Source organism: Caloenas nicobarica, chromosome Z (genome assembly GCF_036013445.1).
Source record: "Caloenas nicobarica isolate bCalNic1 chromosome Z, bCalNic1.hap1, whole genome shotgun sequence".
NCBI classification, from domain to species: domain Eukaryota; kingdom Metazoa; phylum Chordata; class Aves; order Columbiformes; family Columbidae; genus Caloenas; species Caloenas nicobarica.
This window is the reverse complement of record NC_088284.1, coordinates 16671005-16693367: the sequence shown is the minus strand read 5'-3', so window position 1 is coordinate 16693367 and position 22363 is coordinate 16671005. Positions and strand designations below refer to the sequence as shown.

The following is a 22363-nucleotide window of genomic DNA, read 5'->3' as shown; positions in this document are numbered from 1 at the left end:
AGCTATACACTGATTTTTTTTTCAGGAAATGGACCTGACTCTGCGAAGCAATGTTCAAATTGTCTTGTTTACATTTTCTTAGTAATGCTGCATATGTGCACTACCTCTGAATGGTGCTAAGCTGAGAACATGCCACAGAGTAACAGATATTTTTAAGGTCTCTATTTTTGCTTAGTAGCATTACTTCCTTGTTTTACTCCACTGACTTTAGGCAAGTAGGATTAATTTTCCCCATTACGTTAAATGTTTGGGAACACAAATGTTTGTGTTAGATCCTGGAGTCGGTTCAGCTCCTGTCCACTATTCTGGCCATGCAACATCGCCAGGAAGCAGGTGCAACAGTTTATATCACGATACCTGCAGTACCTCTAGATACTACCGGCAGCAGTGCGTTTTCACGCCGCGTGGGGTTTGGCAGCTCGTCCACCACAACCTCTCAGGGACCTGCAGCTGCCCGTGCTGCCTCTGCAGTGCTGGCAGCTCATCTGAGGACCAAAGAAACAGAGGGGGCACTTATTCCCACTTCCTCCCTCCTCGCTGGGTCTTGCACGAGCAGAGCTCAGCTGCAACCGAACATCTGGCGGTTTGTGTCATTTTCAGATGCAGCCTTGGGAAGGAGGAGTAACCATCGAAGATGTTTCAGACTTGGGGTGGGTGGAGGGGAATTGCTGAGCTGTCAGAAAGACTCCGTTACATAGAACTGGCAGGTGTAAGATAGATGAGAATGGTTTGCATTGCAAAGGACAGGCCACCTGAACTGCCAGCGGCGGCAAAAAGTTCTTAGGAAGGATCTTGCTTTCCTTAGGCACTAACATCGTGCTAATATCGAGCACACCTGGCTTGCCCCCAAACTCTGCTCTGATTGCTGGTGGCTTCTCAAGGTCAGAGTTAGGTGTGTGTTTCATGAACACAGCCTGAGCCTTGGCAGTCTGCAAACCAGCCCCATGTCCTCTCAGTTATTTCGTCTTCACAGCTCTAGAGGTCTGGTATCGGTATTGGTCATCAGTAGTGGTTGACAACACACCCTGTTTTTTCCTGCCCTCAGTTCCTATCACCTGTGGTGTTTGTGTAACAAAATTCTGAGCTGGGTTTTGGAGTTTTTATTTCTTTTAACTTTGAAGTAGTTTCAGACCTTGTCCAGCCCTGCTCTGGGGATTCTTATCTGCTCTCATGGATCCAGCAGTGTGTCAGCCGCTTTTGCTTCCACTAGATTGAGAATAGCAATGCACAAATTTTCTTGGAGGAGAACCTACATTTCTGTGACTGTGGTCATTCTTGAAGAGGAAGAATTTTTTCCCAGTAGACCGAGAAAGAGACAGAACTCAGGACCTTCACAAACAATATGGGCATCCAGGTGCTAAGGGGAGAGGAAGAGGCACATTGACAAGGTATGTTGAGGTATAATCTGCGTGTTTGGATTTTCCCCTTTTGAGTTAAATATGGTCATGGAGATATTTGCAAGCTTAAGATTTTCACAGAGGGAACAAGACCTTTGAAATTGATTATGGGAATTTTCTCTGAACAAAAGAAATAGGAAGAAAAATGATCTTGTACTTTTCTGCAAGAGAGACATCACAGCCCTTACCTGTGCATGGAAATGTAAAAATTAAATCTACTTTCTGTGCATCTGAAGATACTGCTATTTTTGTAATTCCAGCAGTGTTATTTCTCAGGAATCTGCACCAATGGGAACCAGAAATGTATCAGTCAGTGAAAGGCACAGCTCTCTCTTTGACTTCCATCTAGTGAGAGGAGCCAGGACAGTAACGTGTCGCTGAGCGACTGAAGTAGCATCTAGTCTGAGCATCCTGCACCAAGTCCCTGCTGCTCTGCACCACTGCTGCACCCCGCAAGCTGTGTGGAAACCAGCCCAAAATGTGGTTGCACTTGCTGTGCTTCCTGTCCCACAAGCAGCCCCAGAGGGTCTGTTGTCCTTTATTCAGAAGCTGCTGGTTCAAACTGTAGCCCCATTGTTGCCAGTTGAACCCTCTTGCTCTGGAGCATTCTGCGCATTTGGAGATTTGCTTGCAAGGGGAGAAAGCAGAGGGGAAATTTCATTCTACAGATCTGAAACAAGCAGAGTAATGTGTTGGGTTGGTATAAGCACCTTTTCCACACCTCTTCGAAAGAAAAAGAAATTATGATTTATTGGAGGTTGTTGTTGTTATCATTTGAAACTACAAGTCAAAACCTTTTTATCCTAGATTTCTTGTATTTTTCCTTTTTTTCTGCCGCTGTTCTTTTCTCCTTCATAATGTGGAGCAGCCAAGCACATGTTTCCAATAGATGTAAGAAAGTCCTAAACTGCTTCTGGAATGAGACACTTAAACATCCAGCGTCCTGCTCACCACACAGGCACATAAGCAACCCAAACAAAAAAATACATAAAAGGTATCTGTAGGTACAGGGTGCTGTCTGTTGTGCATGAACATCTCAGCCTCAGTGAAGGAGTCGGTCAGCCACAGAAGCCGAAAGAAGAGGCAGTGAAGAACTGTTGAGATGTTCTAAAACAAGCATTACTGGAGCATGCCACAAGGAAGTATTTTGAATCAAAGACAGGGAGGAAAGCAAGTATTTTCGGAAAGCAGGAGTTCGTACGCTCCTTATTGATAAAGAGTGCATTGCAGAAATAGAAAATTCCTTTAAGGTGTGTTTGACTCCTCAAGTCAAAATACAGTAATGTGGCAGGATTGGCAGGTTGTTGGTTTTTGGGTTTGTTTTTTTTCAGAAGAAACTAAGCTGATTTTCCTGCTAAAACAAAGGGATCGTATACCAGGCAGCAAAAACTCCCATCAAGACAGAGGATTTCTGTCTCCAGCTAGGATAGGAGAGAGATCTTTTGCAAAGGAATTGAAGCAACATTTGGAAACTTCTCTGGAAGTACCAGCCGGTACAAAGATGAGAGCAGACCTCTCTGCAGCAGCTGCAATGTGCCCAAGTCAGGCTGGGAAATCTGGCTACAAGACTCACAGTCTGGACTGGCAGGACAGGCAGGCAGCAAACTGTGTTGTAGGTTCAAAGGTTTTTAAGGGAATTGTGACACTTTGGCCAAATTTCAGTAATGAAGCGGCAACAAGGACATACATACCCGAAACTAAAATCCAGAAGGAATTAAGGCCTGATGGAGTGCAGCAGGAGTCAGCCCCGTGGCTGAGCAAGCAGCAGCACCAGGGACTCTCGGTGTGTCCGAAGGTGCAGTCACGTCTGTAACCCTGCCAGAGAGGTGGGTTTACTCACAGGATGAAAACGGAACAGATTAACCAGCCATTGAGGCTGGTCTTACAGCTCTGGGGTAGCCACGAGGTCGCTCTGGAATTCACCATGACATTTTAAGTCTCTTTCGATGTGCTGCACTGGAAGAAGGAGCCACTGCTTGAGGACGTTGCAAGCCCATCAGCCCAGCTCTGTCTCAAATGGGGTGAAAGCTGGGATGCAGCTACTTCTAAGACAGTTAACTGGTGACAGTGGTGTGTCAAGGGATCGGGTCTTCACTGGCTGGAAGGTTGTGACAGATATAAGTGAAGAAATTATAATTTACGGTATTTCAGTTGATCAGATTGTTTTTTTAGGAAACCACATGACTTGCTATTGCAATGACACATCGATGGGCTAATGGAAAATATCTTAGTGTCCTTTTGGGAAACAGCTAGGCTTCTTCCACTGGGTGGGCTCCAAAGGGAGCAGGAGCTACATTTTTTCATTCAATCACTTAACCAACCTGGTGCTGATAGTAGCAAATCTTTCTTATTCAGAAGCATCCCTGAAACCTTGAGTACCCACTAAGGACTTCAGCAAATTCATATTTCTGGGCCTCAGAAGGCAGAAAGACTACCGATCTGTTGGGCAGCTGATGGCTGGGAGGAGAACCCAGGTTTATCCCAGATGGCTGATAGTGCAAACTTGACAAATGCTGGTTAGGACACTGAGTTTCTGGTTAAAGTTTCTTGCAAATTAAAAGCTGAAGACTTGCAGGGTTTTATTTTTCTGTGAAATGGGACATAGCATTGACTTGGGACTGTAACTGCTTTTGAGTATTTAAATGTGTTTTCGATGTACTGTATGTTAGTTTGTATACAAGTCGAAGCAAAGCATGTCCTGGTAGGCAACCTGCAGCTCGTGTGCTCCCTGAAAACATTGCATCTCCCTGAAAACATTGCATGAGTAGACACCTTTTGTTTTTCTTCTTTGAAAGAAAAGTGACAAACTTCATCTCCTGAACAGAGATTTGCCCAATCAAGCATGGTTAACTAATGCTACTTTTGGCTGAGGACGAGTCCTGCACTCCTCTCGTCTTTTCCCAGGATGGATTAAATGAGAGCAGATACGCTCCCAGGGTCACTGGCTGGCATGCAGCTTTTCCTGATCCCATCTGCTGGCCGCGGGCACCAGAGGAACAAATGGCCCATGAATGGCCAGACCTGGCCACAGCCGCACCAGTGGCCCAGCCCAGGCCAGCGTGGGCTTGCCAGGCTGACCCACTGAGCGTGGCTTAATGTAAAGCTGAGCGACAACGCAAGGTGGGGGCCAGGGGGTGATGGGATATGTAAAATGTTGTTGGGAAGTGGGTGGAAAGAATTTGTTTATGCTGTCGTAGTGGGCTGGAGATGAAGTAAGGAGCTTATGTTTCAGCTTTGATACGAAGAGACGCTTTCAACCAGTAGGCGCTGCAATGGGTCACTTGGAGAGGCTGTGGCCTTCCTTCAGTAGAAAGCTTCAGGAAACTTTTATGGCAATGACACAGGTATATGTGCTCCAGCAACAGAAGGATAGGATGTGTGTGTTGTTGTATTTTTGCATATCTTATTGATTTTATTTTGTAATGCAAATTCAATAGTTTTTTTTTAAACATGTCATTAGAAACCAAGAGCAGTGTGCAATGGCTTTTTTGTCATACTGTTTTTGCAGAACTCTGTCCGCTCCAACAGTCATTTTACCCACAGCAAGTGGGTGTGGGGGGATAAACAGGCCATCACTTGATGTTTTGTATGAAGTTGATTCATAAAACATCTGTTGTGTTGTTTAAATTGTGCGGTTAACGTGCATGGCAGTTTGAGCATGCATTGATGATTTTGTACGCTAAGAACTCAGTTACATTCCTACTGAAATTTAATGGGCTTAAAATAAAGTACTGAGGAAGAAAAAGTATAGTTAATATAAATGCTTTGTATGAATTGCATGATTCTTCATTTTTTCTTATTCCTGTTACCTCTAAACAGTAGTATACAGAGGGAGCGTGATGCAAATTACAGAAGTTGTTGAAGACATAAGGAATTTAGTAACCAGCGAATTTTGTTTGAAAGACCATGAATGTGCTTGGCCTTATATAAGCAACATGGGGCGTAGGGAGATGTCTCAGACAAGTCAAGTTTGCTGCCTTCCATGGTGAGGCAAAAGAGCAAAAATAAGGTAATACAGGTGACTTGGTTGTGGCACAAGCATCTCCAACAAACATCCCACAGACAGCACACAAATACAGTAGGAACAAAGGGATAAGGCAGCAGATACAGGGAGTGATCTTGAATGCAGTTTTTATGTTGTTTTCCCAGAGTTTTGTTTAATTAATTAGTGAATCCCAGCACTAACCCAGACAGGCAGCAGCTGTAACAGCACTGATAATCTCTGCCTGTTTTTATGCCCCCCTTTCCTGCTGAGGCAAGGTTCCAAGGGAGATGTGCTGTCTTCCAGCTGATGAAGGACTGGGCGGTCAGCATGACAGTGGCGAAGATTTGCGTAATGTTTAGAGGAAGTAAGGGACAGAGCATCTCAGCGCAAAGGGGGAAAGGCAGGAAGGTGTATCTGTGGGAGCAAGTCGGGTCTGCAGTTGTGCAGACCTGCAGCACTTCATGAGCAAGGCAGGTTACATGGCGATGCTGCTACAGCTTCCTGGTAAAGCCTCTGGAATTGTAGAGTTTGTGTCAGCAAAGCAATGCTTGTTAACAGTTTAATGACCAACATGTTACATCTGACGTTCACAGAGGCTATTTTAATGTTAGGTTAACATCCCTCCCTCCTAAAAAGTAAAACCACACTGGCAAAACTCTGTAGCACCAGACCTAGAGAAGTGATCTGTGACATGAGCATCCAGCTCAGGTTCTGGTGGTGGCGGTGACACGCTGGTGGTTTGGCGATTCAGAAATACTGTAGAACTCCAGGATTTACGTAAACTCCCTCCTACGGCAGGAAGAACAAAGCCTGTGAAATTGGCTTCTCCCTGTGGGGGAAGCAGCAGCAACTGCTGAGAAAAGAAACAGTTCATGGTTTTGGAAAAAGAGATCTGACAAACTCACTTTCCATTTTTACCTCTCTCCCTTCTCCCTGTCCCCTCTGCTGAGTATTAAGTGGTGTAACAGAAACAAACCCTACATTTACCACTGTTTTCTGTGAGAAAGAGGTGGTGTTTGGTTTCTACAAGTTTGAGGACTGTGGCCCAGTGAATATTTATTTACTCTGTACCTTTCCTTTACACCTGACATGTAACAAACATGAAAAAAATAAATGATAGTTCTACCCATCTCCCATCTTCTGTCTTGTACAAACATTTAGGCCTTATTCTGAGCAGCATACTGCTGCCTTCCAAGTGTGCCTACAGATATATTCACTAATTTGCAATTCTGATATGATGCATGCATTAAATATACTTCCAACCTGTACAAATACCCATGAGTCATTAAAAAGCAGCTACTTATCTTCTGAAGCCAACGCCAAAGCAGACACCAGCTGATGGTAGTAAATACTCTTGGATAGAAGTTTGTCCTGCAGAGCAGAAAACACAGTACAGAGGGCACAGCGAGAACATGCGCAGCAGACCTCGTCAACAAATAAAACCCTCTTCCTCCATAAGAAAATCCATGGATGATCCAAGAACTTGCTTATTTCAAAACACATTTTCTTCTTGTTCTGCCACAACCCAAAATTAACAGCATATGTCTTGTCATCAAAGTGAAAAACACCACTAGAAAACCTAAACCAGACATGCTGCAGTGTAGATTTGTGCTGGAAATGCAACCTCGGTTTCACTTTGTTATTAGAAATGTTTTAGCTTTTTCTTGTTTTCTCAGAATTGTAATTGCACTAGAAGTGCCTGTTCCATAAATACATCAATTTTTTTTTTTTCTTATGTTAAGGGACAAGCTGGGCATAGAACCTGCCTACACTGGCTTACCTGCACTGTAGTTCTTATACCGGGAACACAAATGAAAGGACAAGATAGAATACAAACATATCTCTGCACACCATGAATATTTTCCGAAGATTTATGTCTACATAAATAATAACACAAAATTGCTATAGGAAAAACCAAAACCAATCAGCTGCCAACTCTACTCTGGCACATGATTTGGTCATTTATTTTTGGGGGTATTTCCCCTCCCCCAGAAAAAAACCCAAAGGTTAATCTCTTTGGAACACTCATACAGGTACTTACCTGAGTTCTTTGTATACAATCTAGTTTGCTTTTGAAATATTATGTAGCACATATACCAAAGCAGCAAACTGTGGAGGAGCCACGCTTTTGAGTGGGGCTTTTCCATTCCCATTTCTTGCGTTTCTCAGGGGTTGTCTGGGCTCTCCCTGCAATGGCATCGCCACCAGTGAGCTCCACGAGGCTGCGTCATGTCCTAAGTCAGCTAAGCGCCTATTATTTCTGGATTTCAGTTTTCACTCTTATGAAAAAGAGTGGTTTTGTCTTTTGATTAAGAGACAGAAAGTGTGTGTGATCTGTATTTAAGCACAAACATCCTGCATTATTTAAGAGCAAGATTCTTCTATGACACTTAAATTGTCTATGTGACGTTTAGTTTATAAAGATGTTACCTAAATATAATTATTCCCTGCTGCGACAGAGCTTAAGCACAACCATCTGCCATTAAGCAATGACAGGCAGTTTAAGGAGTTAAAAGAATAAAAGGAAACCTAAATGAACGAGATAGTATTTTTTTTTTTTTTGTGGGAACGAAATGGTAATAAAAATATATTTTTAATGTTGGTACATATTGAAGTTAAAACGAGACAGTGGTCAAATAAATATCCTTTAATAAAGAAAAAAGGAATATTTTAAAGCACCAAAACTGTGAGTATGATGTTACATCGCATGTACAAGAAGGTGAGTGCAGTACTTTGTGTACAGGTTTAAATTTGCATGACAATAAAACCCAAGAAATACACAGCAATAAATTCGCATTGCAGAAAAGCTGCACTAAAGAAAAAAGAGCAGAAGGCAGACAGTTAAATTGTTTTTAGTTTTTAGGTATTGCTAGAAATGTTTGTTTAGTTTTGACCTTTTTTTTTTAAGATACTTGTTGCTTAATACTTTATATCGTGGAGCATTTTCAGGCATAGTAAATTTGCAAAGTCATTTACAATAGAATATGCATCTAATAGGTCCTTTTGAATATAATGGAGTAAAGAACATTTTTTAAAGCCAAGCACAATGTGCTAATAATAGTGTTTGAGTCTACCAATAATATTGCACCAAGCTAGTGAATGGCAAATTGGTTTTCTTTTGATTATTCATTTATTCAACAGGCTTAACTAAGAAGTTAGTCTCATTAAACTTGACTGGCTTCCCTCATGCAAGACGACCTGCAGCCATCTGTATTTCTTAAGCTTTTATGATGCTGTATTTGTATACATTGAAAATGAAATTCAAAACATATAGCAACCACAGCAACACACTGGGAGGTGTTTAATGAATATCCCCAACACCTATTTCCCAGTTCTGAAATAAAAAACATGTTTCTGAACCTGAACATCAAGTCAGTCTATGGCAAACTAATTACCAAATAGGTGACAGTGCCTGGAATAAAATCTCTGCAGAGTTTGGATGACACTCACCGAGACAGCCGTCATCCTTTTTACTTGATCCAAACAGTCACACTACTGGTTAACAGCCTCTGTATCACCTTTAAATAATACTCTACATTAATATTAGAAACTCAGCAGAGTAATATTCATTGCTTGGTCATTTTCCGTATTAGAGGTACCTCAGAGCATTCACATTTGCCAAAGGAAAGATCACCTTTTCTGTCAAATTCTGAAGCTGTGGGCCACAATACAGAAGACCTGCATCACACTAAGAATACTTAAATGTCAGGTTGCAGTTTCACCACAGTCAGAGCTGGGAGTTTTGGATTAATAGCCAAACTGAACTGGAAGTGCAAATAACTGTATATACAATAGCCCCTCCCAAAAATACACTGGCATGCCTACCCACCCTTGGCCCTCCTAAAAATTCTAAGTATTTATGTATTAGGCAGCAATTAAATATAAATTTCTTTTGTAGGAAAAATTTAAATTACAGTATATTTATAGGTTAAAAACAGCCATTACTGTATTTTTTACAGCACTGATAGCAGTATGTCAATGTGCTTATTACACCAAAGAGCAATCTGCAGTCAAGTTTAGGATGACCTACTGTCTGTCAGCTCCAATAGCACTGAAGTTGTGTAATGCGTTCTCTCAGTAAGGTGCTTCTGTTTACTCCTTTTCTTTGCAAGAAGCTTCAATTGTTCTTAACATCAATTCTGTAGTGCTAAATGTAACAACAACATATTGTCCATGCTTATGGAATCATTACCAGAAATATATCCAGGTAAGTTAATTACATAAGCGTTACAATGAAAATAAAATCTGATTACACACGTGAGCAAACTTGATTTACAAATTACACTCCTGAAATTCAGTGCAACAAATGGAATAAGGGTAACATCAACCGATAAAAGTTTCTGCCTCCTCTTCTCAGTAAGTTGCATCTTCAGTAATGCATCTGTCATTACTTTAATATTAAACATTACAGAATATAGTGCTTATACTCAAAATGATTCTTCACAAATAATGTAGTGAAGCATGTTGAGTTCTATCCCCAATGTAGTCACAAAAGAACACAATATATAATCACACTATTTTACAGGTATCTGGTGTAAGATGCAGCCTGTCAGATATATATATAAAAAAACCCAAACCCTAAAACTGATGTCTAAGAAAAATAAAAAGCCTTCATCTACTCTAGACAGGTAACTTAACATCTGCAAACATAGCAAAGTGAATAAAATAAGACTATTGGTCATTTGTAAAGGACTGGAACCTCTGTGAATGAGAGCAGGAAATTCACGTTGATGCAAATTCCATTTCTGGTCAAAGACTACTGCTGTTTATCTTACATTTTGGTTACTTCAGTAGAAATCGAGTATTTCATTTCTTGTTCCCACTCGTAAAATATTTTTGAGTCCTCATGTAAGCATTTGTACAATAAACATTATGCATTATGCATTCCAACTCTTTATCTCAATTACACTATACTAAAACAGTTTAATTTGAACAAAGAAGTTTCTAGAGATGGAAAATGCATGAAAGTTAACAAGCCGCTTAAGAAAAATGACTAGCAACAGAACAAGGCAGCCACAACAACGAAGTCCAGCCACAAATGAAAAATACTAATCACAGGTGGAAAGGTCTTTTTATGGAGGCTCTCCTTCCTTGCATGTGTTTACATGTTTTTTCTGTAGTGATGCTTGCCACAATTTCTCTCAAGGACCAACACAATTATTACGCCTTTTCTCAGCTATGGAGGAACCGATCTTAATGCAGGACTGTCATAATTTCCTGTAAGTTTCTTGCGAGTATACCTGAACTTTCCCCACTTGCTGCTCAAGCCATGGCAATGCAAAATTTCACATTACAGAGGATGGGAAGTTTTATGCATTAGCCTGTATGCTACATATGCACAATTTTTATACTGAAACAGAAAATTATGTGAAATTGTGACATCTAGTGACTCATGGAGGATTAAAATCCAGGAATACTTCTTTAGCGGTATATGGAAGGAAAAAACAACCAACTAACCAAACCAAAACCAAACCAAACCCAAAAAACCAAACCATTTACTTTCCACATTGAAGATGGCAGTTTTGAACTGACAGAAGCTGCTATGTTCCGCGTAACAAATAATTTTTTGTGCACATAAAATACCAGCTTCTATAAGAACTCCATTTCTATAAACTAAGCTATTACAGGAATCTAAGACTTCAGCTAAATATAAAACAGATTAAGGACAGAAATCTTTCTTGCACACATTTTTCAAGGCAAAGATGACAGATCAAGTGGCAAACAAATCTGAGAACTGTAGTACAGTACAGCATGGAGCTATTTAGATAAATCACAATGCAGTGGTAAACTCTAGACACAAATGTTGTGCAAAGGGACCATTGCCACCTATACTTTAAAATGACACTGTTTTTCCTTGGCTTGGGAATTTGCTCGTGTCCCATAAGCATATTCTAAGGAATAAAACTGCAGGCTGGAAAACAGCAAAAAATGGATCTAGATGTTGCTCGATTACCACTATTAATTTAGCACTAAGTTTCAGATGAACTGTATAATCTGCATTACCATTCTACGTCATAGTTCTGCTTTGTGCTAGAGCCAAAAATGTATCTGATTACCTCAGTTTTAACGTGTTGTGACTGGAAGTATAGACAAATGTAGAGCAAAAATACACCACAGCTTACAGTACAGGCAATGTCAAATGATTATGATGAATTTTGAAATTGCTGTTACTGCTGCGTGAACACAGTATTAGACAGCTTACAACCACACAAAAAACATCGTGTAGTTTTAGGTCCTTGGAAAGCCAGTACCAAGTGTTTCACAGAGCTGAACTCAGGACAGAATAATACAGACCTGACAACTAATACAGCAAAATCAATCCAACTCTACAGTAATGTTGCTCGCAGGTACTTTGAAATTGAATGTTCACTAACTTTATAAATAAGGCAACAAGGTTAAAAAAATTCCTGTCGACAGCAAAGGTAAAGTGACAACCTTTCAGATGCTTGACAGAGCTTTGATTTCAGGACAGCCACAGCAAAACAACTGAAGGGTCCAACAGCTGAGGTTCCTTTAAGTTACGGAGCCTATTGCTAAGATAAGTGCTCCTGTTCCTCTTTATATACAGAAATGGCAAGATGTGAAATCTCCTGTGACAAACGTTTATGCAGTATGTGTTCCATTACATTACAGCAGCACTGCATTTCTCCACTTAAAAAAAATCCACCTAAATCCACATAGCAGTTTGTCACAACAGGGACACTGAATGGAACACATTACACAGAGGACAGGGACTGTGACTTTCTTAAACACAGTGTGTGTCATGCTGTTAAAATAAAACACTAGTGAAAATTCAGTTTTCTTAGGATTGTAATGGGCTGACTTTAATATCACATGGAATTTCTAGATGGTACAAGACTACTTGTATCTCTGCACTGACATACCTCTTAGTACTGTGGTATTGTAAGAGTAGCTGCCTGCAGCTGTTAGCCGTGAACTTTAAGATTATTTCTAAGTATTCACAGCAGAGAAAGTTGTAACGCTCCTTTAAAAAAAACAGGATCAAAAGGGAACTTTTTTTTCTAGCCAGTAGGCTTTGGGGTATGAAGTACAAACATTTTTGCAGCCACTAAACAGAATAATAAAAACCAACAATAGAAGTATGATTTTCACAACTGAATTATCAATATGTTTAAGTGCTTTGATATTTTTTAAACATGGCTGCTTATAGTAATCAAAAGCCATTTTAAACCAAAAGAGAAAAATAATTTTAAGTATTAAATTACAAAATATTGCTTCTTAAATGATAAAAGTATAACTAACTTGGTTCAGCGTGGCTAAGTATTGTTTTAAAAAAAGCCTGAAAATGTCTGCTTTAAAAAGGTGCAAGACTACAAATGACCTTCTAAAAAGGTCCTGTAGTTTGTCTTGCTAAATGTACCATGTTGGAAACAATGACATTCTTGAGTATGTACTGAATTCAACTCTTATTTCTCATTGTGCTGTGGTCACTTGTTACTTTTGATACTGACATACACTTCTTCAAACTAAGAAGAAAAAAAATCTTAGTTGCACGTTACTGAATTTCAGCTACTGCAGAGCAACTAGGAATTCTGCTCTTTCCGTAATATCACACTGCTACATAGCAAGCTTCTCTGCAAAGAGCTATTAATTGGATTTCCAAGCAGATGATATATTCAATGCAGTGAAGGGGAGGTTTTATAGCTAGTTTGATGTTGTGGCCAAATCCCCAAGTTACTCTAAAAGCAAGTGTTCTCCCAACTCGAAATGCCCCCTTCATTTAACTGGTCACACATTACTAATGCAAATATAAAAAGTGCATAACAATTGGGCATTCTTGATTATATAAACGCACATCTAAACAACTCAGCTTTCTGCCTAAACTAGAATTTTTGTAACAAACTAAAGGAGTGACCCAAAAATTTCAGGCCATTTTTTTCCATCTACTGAATCATTTGCCAAAGAGAGACAATTTCTTTGCCAAAGAAAGCCTCCTGTGGAGTTGGTGGTGATAACTGCTGGCTCTGAATTTTCAGAAATGAAGAAGAAAAGTAATCTTCAGCTGGGTCTCTTTTCTTGTGTCAGTAGCTGTGAATCACCTGTTTGGGGGAAAAAAAAAAAGGAACATCTGAAAAGCTAAACAGCTGTACAAATACTTTCTGATCAACATATTAGGCAATTCTAACATGCAATACTGAGAAGAGCCTTCAAACGCCTTGATTCTCTTTGCTCCCACAGTAATGATATATCAACTCTGGAGCCAGGACACACCAAATATGACCAGGTCTTTTTTTTGCTTTCTGGTCTTGTTGGCAGGGAACACAGATTACAGTTCTCAAAGTCCCAAAATACTGGATTAGAAGACTATGGAGAACAAAAGCTCGCTTTTATCCATCGCTTTGTCTGTCTCTCCCAGAAGCACAGGTTTGCCATTACTTACAGTACTGTTAAATGTACTGTAGTAATTTGTGTATGCCATCATGTACACACAGATAGGCTTGGGACACTTTTGATAACCAGTGATCTGCTAGTTTTTCTTACAGAAGCTACTGCGTCTTTATATGGCTTGTTCAGCTGTACTTCCAATTCACAGAATGCCTCAACATTTTTGTACATGGTTTTAGAGTGTCCGTAAGAAAGGAACTGCTCTTTAAAAAGTTAGTCGTAACTTTATGTAGAAATTAACTCATAAAACAGGTAATACAAGAGATGAGTAGATCTCCTGCATGAATTATTTACTATTAGTTTGTCTTCAAACTTCAATAATCAATGAAACCACTTCAGTGGGTATTGTTAATACTCCTTGCATATACCTTAACATACTTTTTGGCACTTGGTAAACCTATATCATTCCTTCAGCCTTCATTCCTAAGGGAAATAACTGCATTACATTTAGCCTACAAGGACGTACATGTATTAAGTATAGTTTGTAATATATGTGCCAATATCCTTTTGTATAACTCGTCAACCCCAAATCTCTATGAACTGTTTTTTGTATGTGCAGAGCTTACAGTTAAAAATAACAGGTCAGTCTTAAAGCATGGTATTAAATGGATAACTTTATAGTAAAAAATAGTATTCTGTGATTTCTACAGCAGACTTTCATTAGCTTTTACTCTTGTGTAATAAATTCTGTGTCACTGGTCTATATGTTCAAGCAAGCACATTCATCTATGTGAAAAGCATTTATTTAGTTGAATTTTATGAGGGCTTTGTCTCAATCTCTGTTCTCCCAGATTATTTCACATGCTTCCACAGCAGGGGCCTGTTTTCCCTTTCTAAGCTGTTAGCTATTTTGCACAACTATTATTCAATCAAATTTGTACTATCTGTTAAGTAGTCTCATCTCATGAAAACAGGATTGTTTTCATAATAAAACATGATATTGGTAAGAGAAAGCGGGTCCCAGATGTGTGGAGAATTCCAAGGAGCACACACTCCAAGTTCTGACACTGCACCCCACTTTAGGTCCAAGTGATTACATGGGACCTCAGTACTGGACAGGAGTGCATCCTTAAAAGGAGAAGATACCATAGCTGTAGACTGGTAAAAAGGTTGTATGCAATGTACACATAAGACTTCTAAGAGGATACACTTCCAATCGAAAATGAAAATTCAAAGTCACTCTTGGCCAAATTCCTTTTTTTTTTTTCCAATGACCCATAGTATTAAAGAGTATTCTTGCTCGAAAAGGCAAACAAGATCCCAAAGAGTAAGTTAGACTTACTGAAATCATAAAGTCAAATAAAAAAGTTTAAATTTGCTCAGTTATCTAGGAAATGAAAAGAGAATAGTTGCACTGAGAAAGCCAAGTCAGTTCCAAGGTATGTCTTTTTTTGTAGCTGTCACTTGATTTCTGAAGGGCAGTAGTAGTGGGAGTTTTCAGTATGCAAGTAATAGAAAAAAGCTACATCCAAGCAAAATTATTTTCACTTTGACTTTCAGCAAGAGTTAAGTACACCTCCATTCCTTGATTTTCAATTCCAAAACTAGGAGTACATTTGGTATAGAAGGAGCATGCCATAGTTGAACAGTATTAAACCATTAGTGTGGCCAATGGCTAGTTTATGAGGAGATGAAGGCAACATTTATTTTCCTTTTTAAAAATGTTAAACATTATTATTTGAAAATAGCATACCAAATGGAACAGTTTGTGGCATGGTATTTCATAATCAAAACATTTGGCAGATGATGGGCTAAGTTACCATCACTTTTTAAACAGCTGTAGCACTTTATCAATAGTCACCCTCCAGCTATGGTAATAACTAACCATGGTAGGAATGACTGATTAAAAATATCCAAAAAGGTTACCTTTTTCCTACTGCTAGCTGTGTTGCAAGGATTATAAATATTTATCTTCCATACTCTTGAAATACTTTGATTTCTAAACAGATTTTTAAATTCTTTACAGATTGCCATACCTCTTTTTTCTCCAAATTTTAAGTTTAGTGGGAGCTTTCATTGAGACTTATGTTCATCCACATGCCAATAGCAGAAAAGAACCACCACTGTCATGTTGTTGTTGTAATCAAGAATGTCTTTATGCTACTGATACAGCTGTAATTTTGAAAACTGATCTCTTGACAATTTCTGGTTTGTTGTCAAATCATTAACTTCATCTGCTGAAGTCTAACATCTGTACTTTCAGGCACTGTAGCTTAGTAATGCAAGGTCATGGGATTCATATGAGTAGCAGAAGTATAAATTACATATGTATATTTACTATTTATAGTCTGGAAATTCAATTAAATCAGAGAGTTTACATATTGAAACCAAGCTATCAAAGAGTCAGTCACACAGGGTAACCAATGAGATTTCAATGTGCTCAGCAGTCAAAATTAATTTTCCTTCAATTGGAGCTACTCAGTCTGAAACAATAAACATGCTAAACTCCTACAAGGCCAGAAGTAGTTAGAAAATAAGTATGAGGTGTGTCCAAGAGTGATTGTGCTGCTTTGTTACTTAAAAGTTTTTTAAAGCTTTTTGGTAAGCTGCAAACAGTCCCTTCAAATTTACTACATAAAATAGAGGTTTTTATAAGAGCAGTCCTGTCAATATTGAGCAGAAGTATTCAAACAATAAAAAGATAAGATGTTGCCTACAAAAGTTTTCCTTACTATGAACCGTAAACTCTTCGAAAAGTCAGGGATACTAAATTCCTACATGCATGTTATACCACGTTGGATGTCAGACAGTTTAGTTGCATTTACACTAAGTTTCTTAGAATGCACAACCTGAGGCTTAGCCACTATTGTTATACAAAAAGTGTTGAAGAAATATATTTTTTAAAAATGTAGATTAATTACAGGTTAATTTTCCCAGTCTGTGCAAGGCAAACTTTCCTCTTCATCCTCTGACTCAGGTGATGCTTCCTTAATTCGTCGCAATGCTTCATGGATGCTCCTTGTCAGAGGGTCAGTATCAGGCAGAATTGTGAAGGATTCTCTCAAAACATCTTTCTGCACTTTCTTCAGTTTCACCCCTTTCCTGATCTGTGCCAAGATGTTATTGCTATCATCTTCATCAGGAAAAGGAGGGAGACTTCTCTGCTCAACTTTTTTTAAGTGAAAGCTGCCACGTTTCAAGGAAGCCAGCACTTCATCCATTGGGGAACTCACTGCAGTAAATCAAAAGACCTTCAGTATTATTTTTACTTAAATTTTATCAGCCTTCATTTATATATCCTACAGACCAAAAAGTAGCCGCATACTATTAATGTGATAGTCCCAAACTATTAAGTATAATGGTAGCTCCTCTACTTGTTTTAGCCTCCAAATTTATCTTCCCTGCTATCAGGTCAAAACTGGTTTACACAGACAATTATAATTTCTGAAACCACTTAAACTCCTACCAGGCAGGTAGCAAAACTTTTTGAACAAGATGGCTTTCCTGTCTGCAGTCAGGAAAACCAGAATAGCTGCAATGAATCCAACACACTTGAAAGTGTTTACTACATTATCATTCTTGACTTTTGAGTACGTACCTTACGTATTGGACTGCACAGTCCATTCTCAGCACTTGCATTTTGTGGCTGATTTTACCTACTGTATGACTATTACTACATGCCAGTGAGGGAAGCAGCCATACAGTCAAATGCAAGTGTGCATTTTCCTGCTTCTCTGGACTCACGTATTAGCACCTAGTCACACTGTGCCTATATAAATTCCCTTCCTTTATAATTAATGAAAAAGGAGAAGAGCTGACACTTTATGACAAATCCTTTCTTTATCATAAATTTGAAACTAGTTCTCTGCAGAAATGAAAACGAGGCTTTGGCACTTTGAAGAGCGACAAGTAGGTAAGATCTCTGTCTCAAAGAATGTATTACAATAAAGTACAACAGCTTGAAATAGCTTGCATACACTGGCACATGCAATGTGCAGCACCTATCAATCAGCAGATGAATATCTGCCTACAGGTTTTTTCCGTATATGGTAGAATACATTTTTTAAACCTGTTTTGCATTTATGGGTTGGCTTTGCCCATCAGACTAATGGCCCAGACAGTTGGAATACACACAAGGAAAAGAGAAAAGAAGAATACAGGACTGCACATCTGAAGAAGGAAGGAAGGATTGTAAAACAGTTGTCTGTCATACAGGAACAAATTTCTGAAGCCACTTAGAGACTTGGAACATCTCAGGGCATACAGAGCAGCAGGTAGACTCCTGCTGCAGACATTAATACTCCTAAGAGGGAGGATATAATTTGATTTTATGTTTGTCATTTTATGACATATATATCAAATTGCACACACAATACACAGTTTATATAAAATTTCAAGATTAAACAGATATCAGAAAAATAAACAACAGGACTGCAGAGAAAGAAAAATGGAGCACAGCAGCATCAAAATTGATAATGAACTTAAGACACTGTACCTGCAACCTGCAAGACACATAAGAGCTTAAAAATTCTGTAACTATGCAGTTGCTTCAAGGGTTTTCAATCATTAAAGGACAATTCTAGAGGAAGCATTCTTGTTTCTGTCTGATTGATGAAGACAGTTCTAATTTTGATTTTATCTGGATGAGAGAAAATGTCAATGGATGATTGTTTTCTGTAGTTGCAACTGACAGAGCCAGACAGAATTTTTAATAAAATGCTAATAGAGCCATATTACAGCACTGTGAAAGGGGCCCACTCCAGGTACTTTTTTTCAGTGATCTCCACTAAAATAGTTCAGCTGAGCACTTCTGAAAATCCCATCTCTGATTTTCAAATAAAAACTTAGCTCAAATATAATATGTTCCACTGAAACACCAGGATTATTTTGTTCAAACATACCCGCCATTCTCCCCATTTTATATATGTGATAAACAGTTAAAAACAAGTAGCACAGAATCAACAAGTTGTAACAGATCTCCCAGCTCAGCCTTGTCCTCTATTCATTCTCCTTAGTTCCTAAGGCAGTTTTTGATATTTTAACTATTTACTTAACGTGCTTTGCTGAATGATTACAGATTTAATTTCCAATTGTAGTTAAACGTATATATTCTTACTCAGCTCTCAAGGGTACTTGAGTGCTTATGGATTTTTGTGTGAAAATTTTAAGAAACCTTGAAGATCGCATTCTCAAGGTTTTCTAGGTCCCAAGACAAGTATTCATTTTACTAATTCATAAATTATGTAAAATTCTGTTATTTATAAAACACTGCAACCTCAGGTGAAGCATATAATATTTGCAGTGCTGGCTGTAAGCTCAATAGGAAAAGATTATTTCAGGCAACGTTCAGCTCCATTTTCTACCTAGTCTAATGTGGTCTGTCATGGAATCAGTTTCACAAGTGTTTTCTGTCCAACTGAACAGTACACCGCATGTTACTGTAAAGGTCCTAACATTTGTTTGAGTTGTGGACATTTGTCAACTGAAACTTTCCCATCAATTATAAATGAATCATGGCATACACTTTTCTGTAGAGCAATTCAAAAGAGGAACTGATGTGCATTACAATTAAATGCACAGAAATTAAAACATTACCTCTCCTCCTCTGTAAACCCTCTAGATCACCGGTCTTCTTCAGCTTCTTCTTGGCACTGACTAGCTGACTGCTGTCAAAAAGATATGCTGGTGGCACACCAGAAGAGTGCTGGACTCCTTTCTCCTCACTCTGACGTTTAACAAAGCTGTCACCTTTCTCTAAGGATTTGGTGGCTTCTTCCTTGGAGGGCAAAGGTGGAGGAGGAGGTGGTGGAGGCAATGGGGGTGGAAGCGGTGCTGCAGTAACAGTCTCTGGTTGATGCTCATTACCGATGAGTGGAGAAGTACTACTATGAGGCAGTTCAGAGGTAACACCACTGGGAGGTAACGAGAGATCCTGAAGTTGTTCTAAGCTTGTGGATTCCTCCACTTGCAAAGGCTGAACTGCATTTTCCAATTCCACCCCTTCTTTCTTCTCTTGGATTTGTATGGTTGCTGGCAAAGATTGAGGCTGATCGACACAGGAGGACACTGAGCTGGCTGCACATTTCCTTCTTGCATGGGCCAACCGTAGTCTGGTTGATTTAAGTATTACTTGCCCAGGGTACCGCTATGGTGAGTAAGTTATTGACAATTAGATAAGCACATGCATCGCACTATTCTAGATCGTAAATACATGTCACTAGTGTTTGCCTTTCTGACAAGTACAATTCATCTGCTATTTTAATTCATTTTGCTCTGGATGTAAAAGCAAAGTAAATATATCCTCAGCTTTATGCAAAAATTATCCATTTTCTTAATTTTTACTCTTGGTTAAGGCCCAATTTATATGTGATTGGCCTAGTCAGGGTTATACATGGGTTAGAATTAGGATTTTACTGAGAACCAGATTGCACATTTGACACTGAGAACTAAAATTCAAAATTTCCTCTTGCTTTCCTGTTCTAAAACTGGTCAATGGCTCCCTCTGCAATAGAATCCTCCTGGACCTAATGCACTGGACTCTGATGTTAATAATACTGCTTAAAAAGATATCTCTTGAAAATGTCAAACATTTTGAGACTTCCCACAGTGTTTTTAATTTAGCTCTTAAATTTGCTGCCTCAATATCTGTCTTTTTATATTAGTCTCATCCATGGCCTTTTTAATGCAAAAAATTAAACTGCTTCTGAAAGACAGGTCTAATACATTTTACACAATTGTGGTAGGCCTAAAACAACAGAGATCTTAACAATATCAATACGCTCATACATAAAGTCGGTTCATTAACAGCTGCTGGTTAAAATAAGTAAATCTGCGTTAATTTACAGAAGCTATGCAATTGAAACGACTTGCAAACAATAAAGATATGAAGAGTGTACTGACGAACAAGACAACTTTCCAGCAAAGAAACTTCGCATACCTATTCTTTTCTGTATTAAGCAAAACAAAAAAAAGAGTCTTTGCCTGTTAATACAGTCTCACGTACATCTCTTTCCTTATTTTCTCCCCTTCATTCCATCTTCTATCCATTTTCTGATACACACATTGTAATAGGAAGGGGCAAGTATTGGCCTATGTTCCAGTAATCACTGGTAGTGGGGGAATGTCAGATAGTAATGCTCTTCGTGGGAAATAGCATTTAGATTACATTTCTTTCACAAACATTTGCCAAGTGTCTCGACAGAAGGTGTAGAGGTGAGAGTGAACAGAAGCTTATCACTGCATGGGGAATACAACGGCCAGAGGAATTTCTTACCACCAATGCCCTATTTTGTGTCAAATTTTCCGAAGAACACTGAACTATAAAATGAAAGACAATAGCTAATAGCATAGTATAGTCCTGGAATGAGTGAAAATTTCTTTTGCAAAAGAAACTGGCGGAAAAGAGCAACTCTTCTTCTGTTACCTGTTTAAATGTGCGAAGTCTGTCCAGTGTTTTTTGTCGTTCCTGACTAACCCAGGAGCTCTTTCTTTCCTCTTCATCTTGTAGTTGATCTCGCTTCTGAGAAAATATATGGAAAACATGTAAATATTACATCCAATGCTATGTTTAGCATCATTAAAAAAAGCTGAATTTAAATAACTGTTCTACTAATTGTTACGAGTTACCTAACAATCTATTTCTCAAATAAACACATTTCTGAACTTCAAAACTTGGCCTTTGTCTTCCCTTTAAAAATAGTATGCATTTCATGTTTTATAATCTTGAAGAAATGCAAAGCTCTGTAGAGAAAGATTTCAGGAAAAGACTTGTAACCTTGAAAGATGAGGATACCTAGAGATGTGACAGAATATTACACTGAGAAAAGTCTCCTTAAATTAAAAATTATATAAATTAGCCAGACAGCAAACCAGTATCCATTTTGTATCATTCCAAGAACAAAATGACAGTCCAAATTGCAAGGTTGTACATTTAAAACAAGTCATTAAAATCGTATCTTCTCAGTGCAAGAAATCACAGAACTCGGTGCCACCTTTCGAATCCAATACTGAGCAAATTAAGTAAACATTTTATCATAATTTACGACTGTGAATAAAAGTTTTAAATTTAGTTAACTTAAGCTGTCATTATTTAATCCAGCTTGATTTCCTGTAATCTTACTTCAACAAAGATTTGAAGCTCTTCCTTGCAGCTAAGACAGTTGTATTTTTTTCTTGTTTGGGTATCCTGCCTCAGTGAAAACACACATTTGGATCCTCCCCCTTTAACCAGCCATCCATTTTCACAAAACTTCAGGAAAGTTACTACATCTTTGAAACAAAACACTATTCTTCAGTCAAATTTATTGAAAGTGCATGCTAGTTATCAGATAGCAAAAGTCATTGTATGCAAGTTCACAAGTGATCAGGAAAAGTGATAGAACAGGCGACTATGAAGAAAACTCTGAGCAGAAACAGCAGCTTTTATTTTTAAAAGACTCCCAGAATTATGTATTACTTTTAAAAGCTCATATTCATCATAATTAAAAACTCTGAGCACTTTTGTGAACTTCTATTGTCATTCAGTGAACACAAAAGCAGTGTCTGCCTGCCTGCCATTTTCACAAGTCAGGTAGTGGACTTGTGCCTTTCACAAAGAACCAGCTCCTGTGATTTGGAAAGAGGTAAGTATAGACGC

At 38.7% G+C, this 22363-nt stretch overlaps 1 protein-coding gene across 1 annotated transcript in view; it reads right to left on the bottom strand.

The window, feature by feature from the left end:
- Positions 1 to 8064: 8064 nt before the first annotated feature.
- Positions 8065 to 22363, bottom strand: part of JMY (junction mediating and regulatory protein, p53 cofactor) — a 71164-nt gene continuing 56865 nt past the window's right edge. Inside the window, exons 8-11 of the mRNA XM_065656267.1 lie at positions 21152 to 21247; positions 19324 to 19873; positions 16650 to 16960; positions 8065 to 13442 (exon numbers count right to left, since the gene is read on the bottom strand). Coding sequence (XP_065512339.1) covers positions 16653 to 16960; positions 19324 to 19873; positions 21152 to 21247 — 954 coding nt within the window. The 3' untranslated portion in view covers positions 8065 to 13442; positions 16650 to 16652. The remainder of the gene's footprint in view (positions 13443 to 16649; positions 16961 to 19323; positions 19874 to 21151; positions 21248 to 22363) is intronic.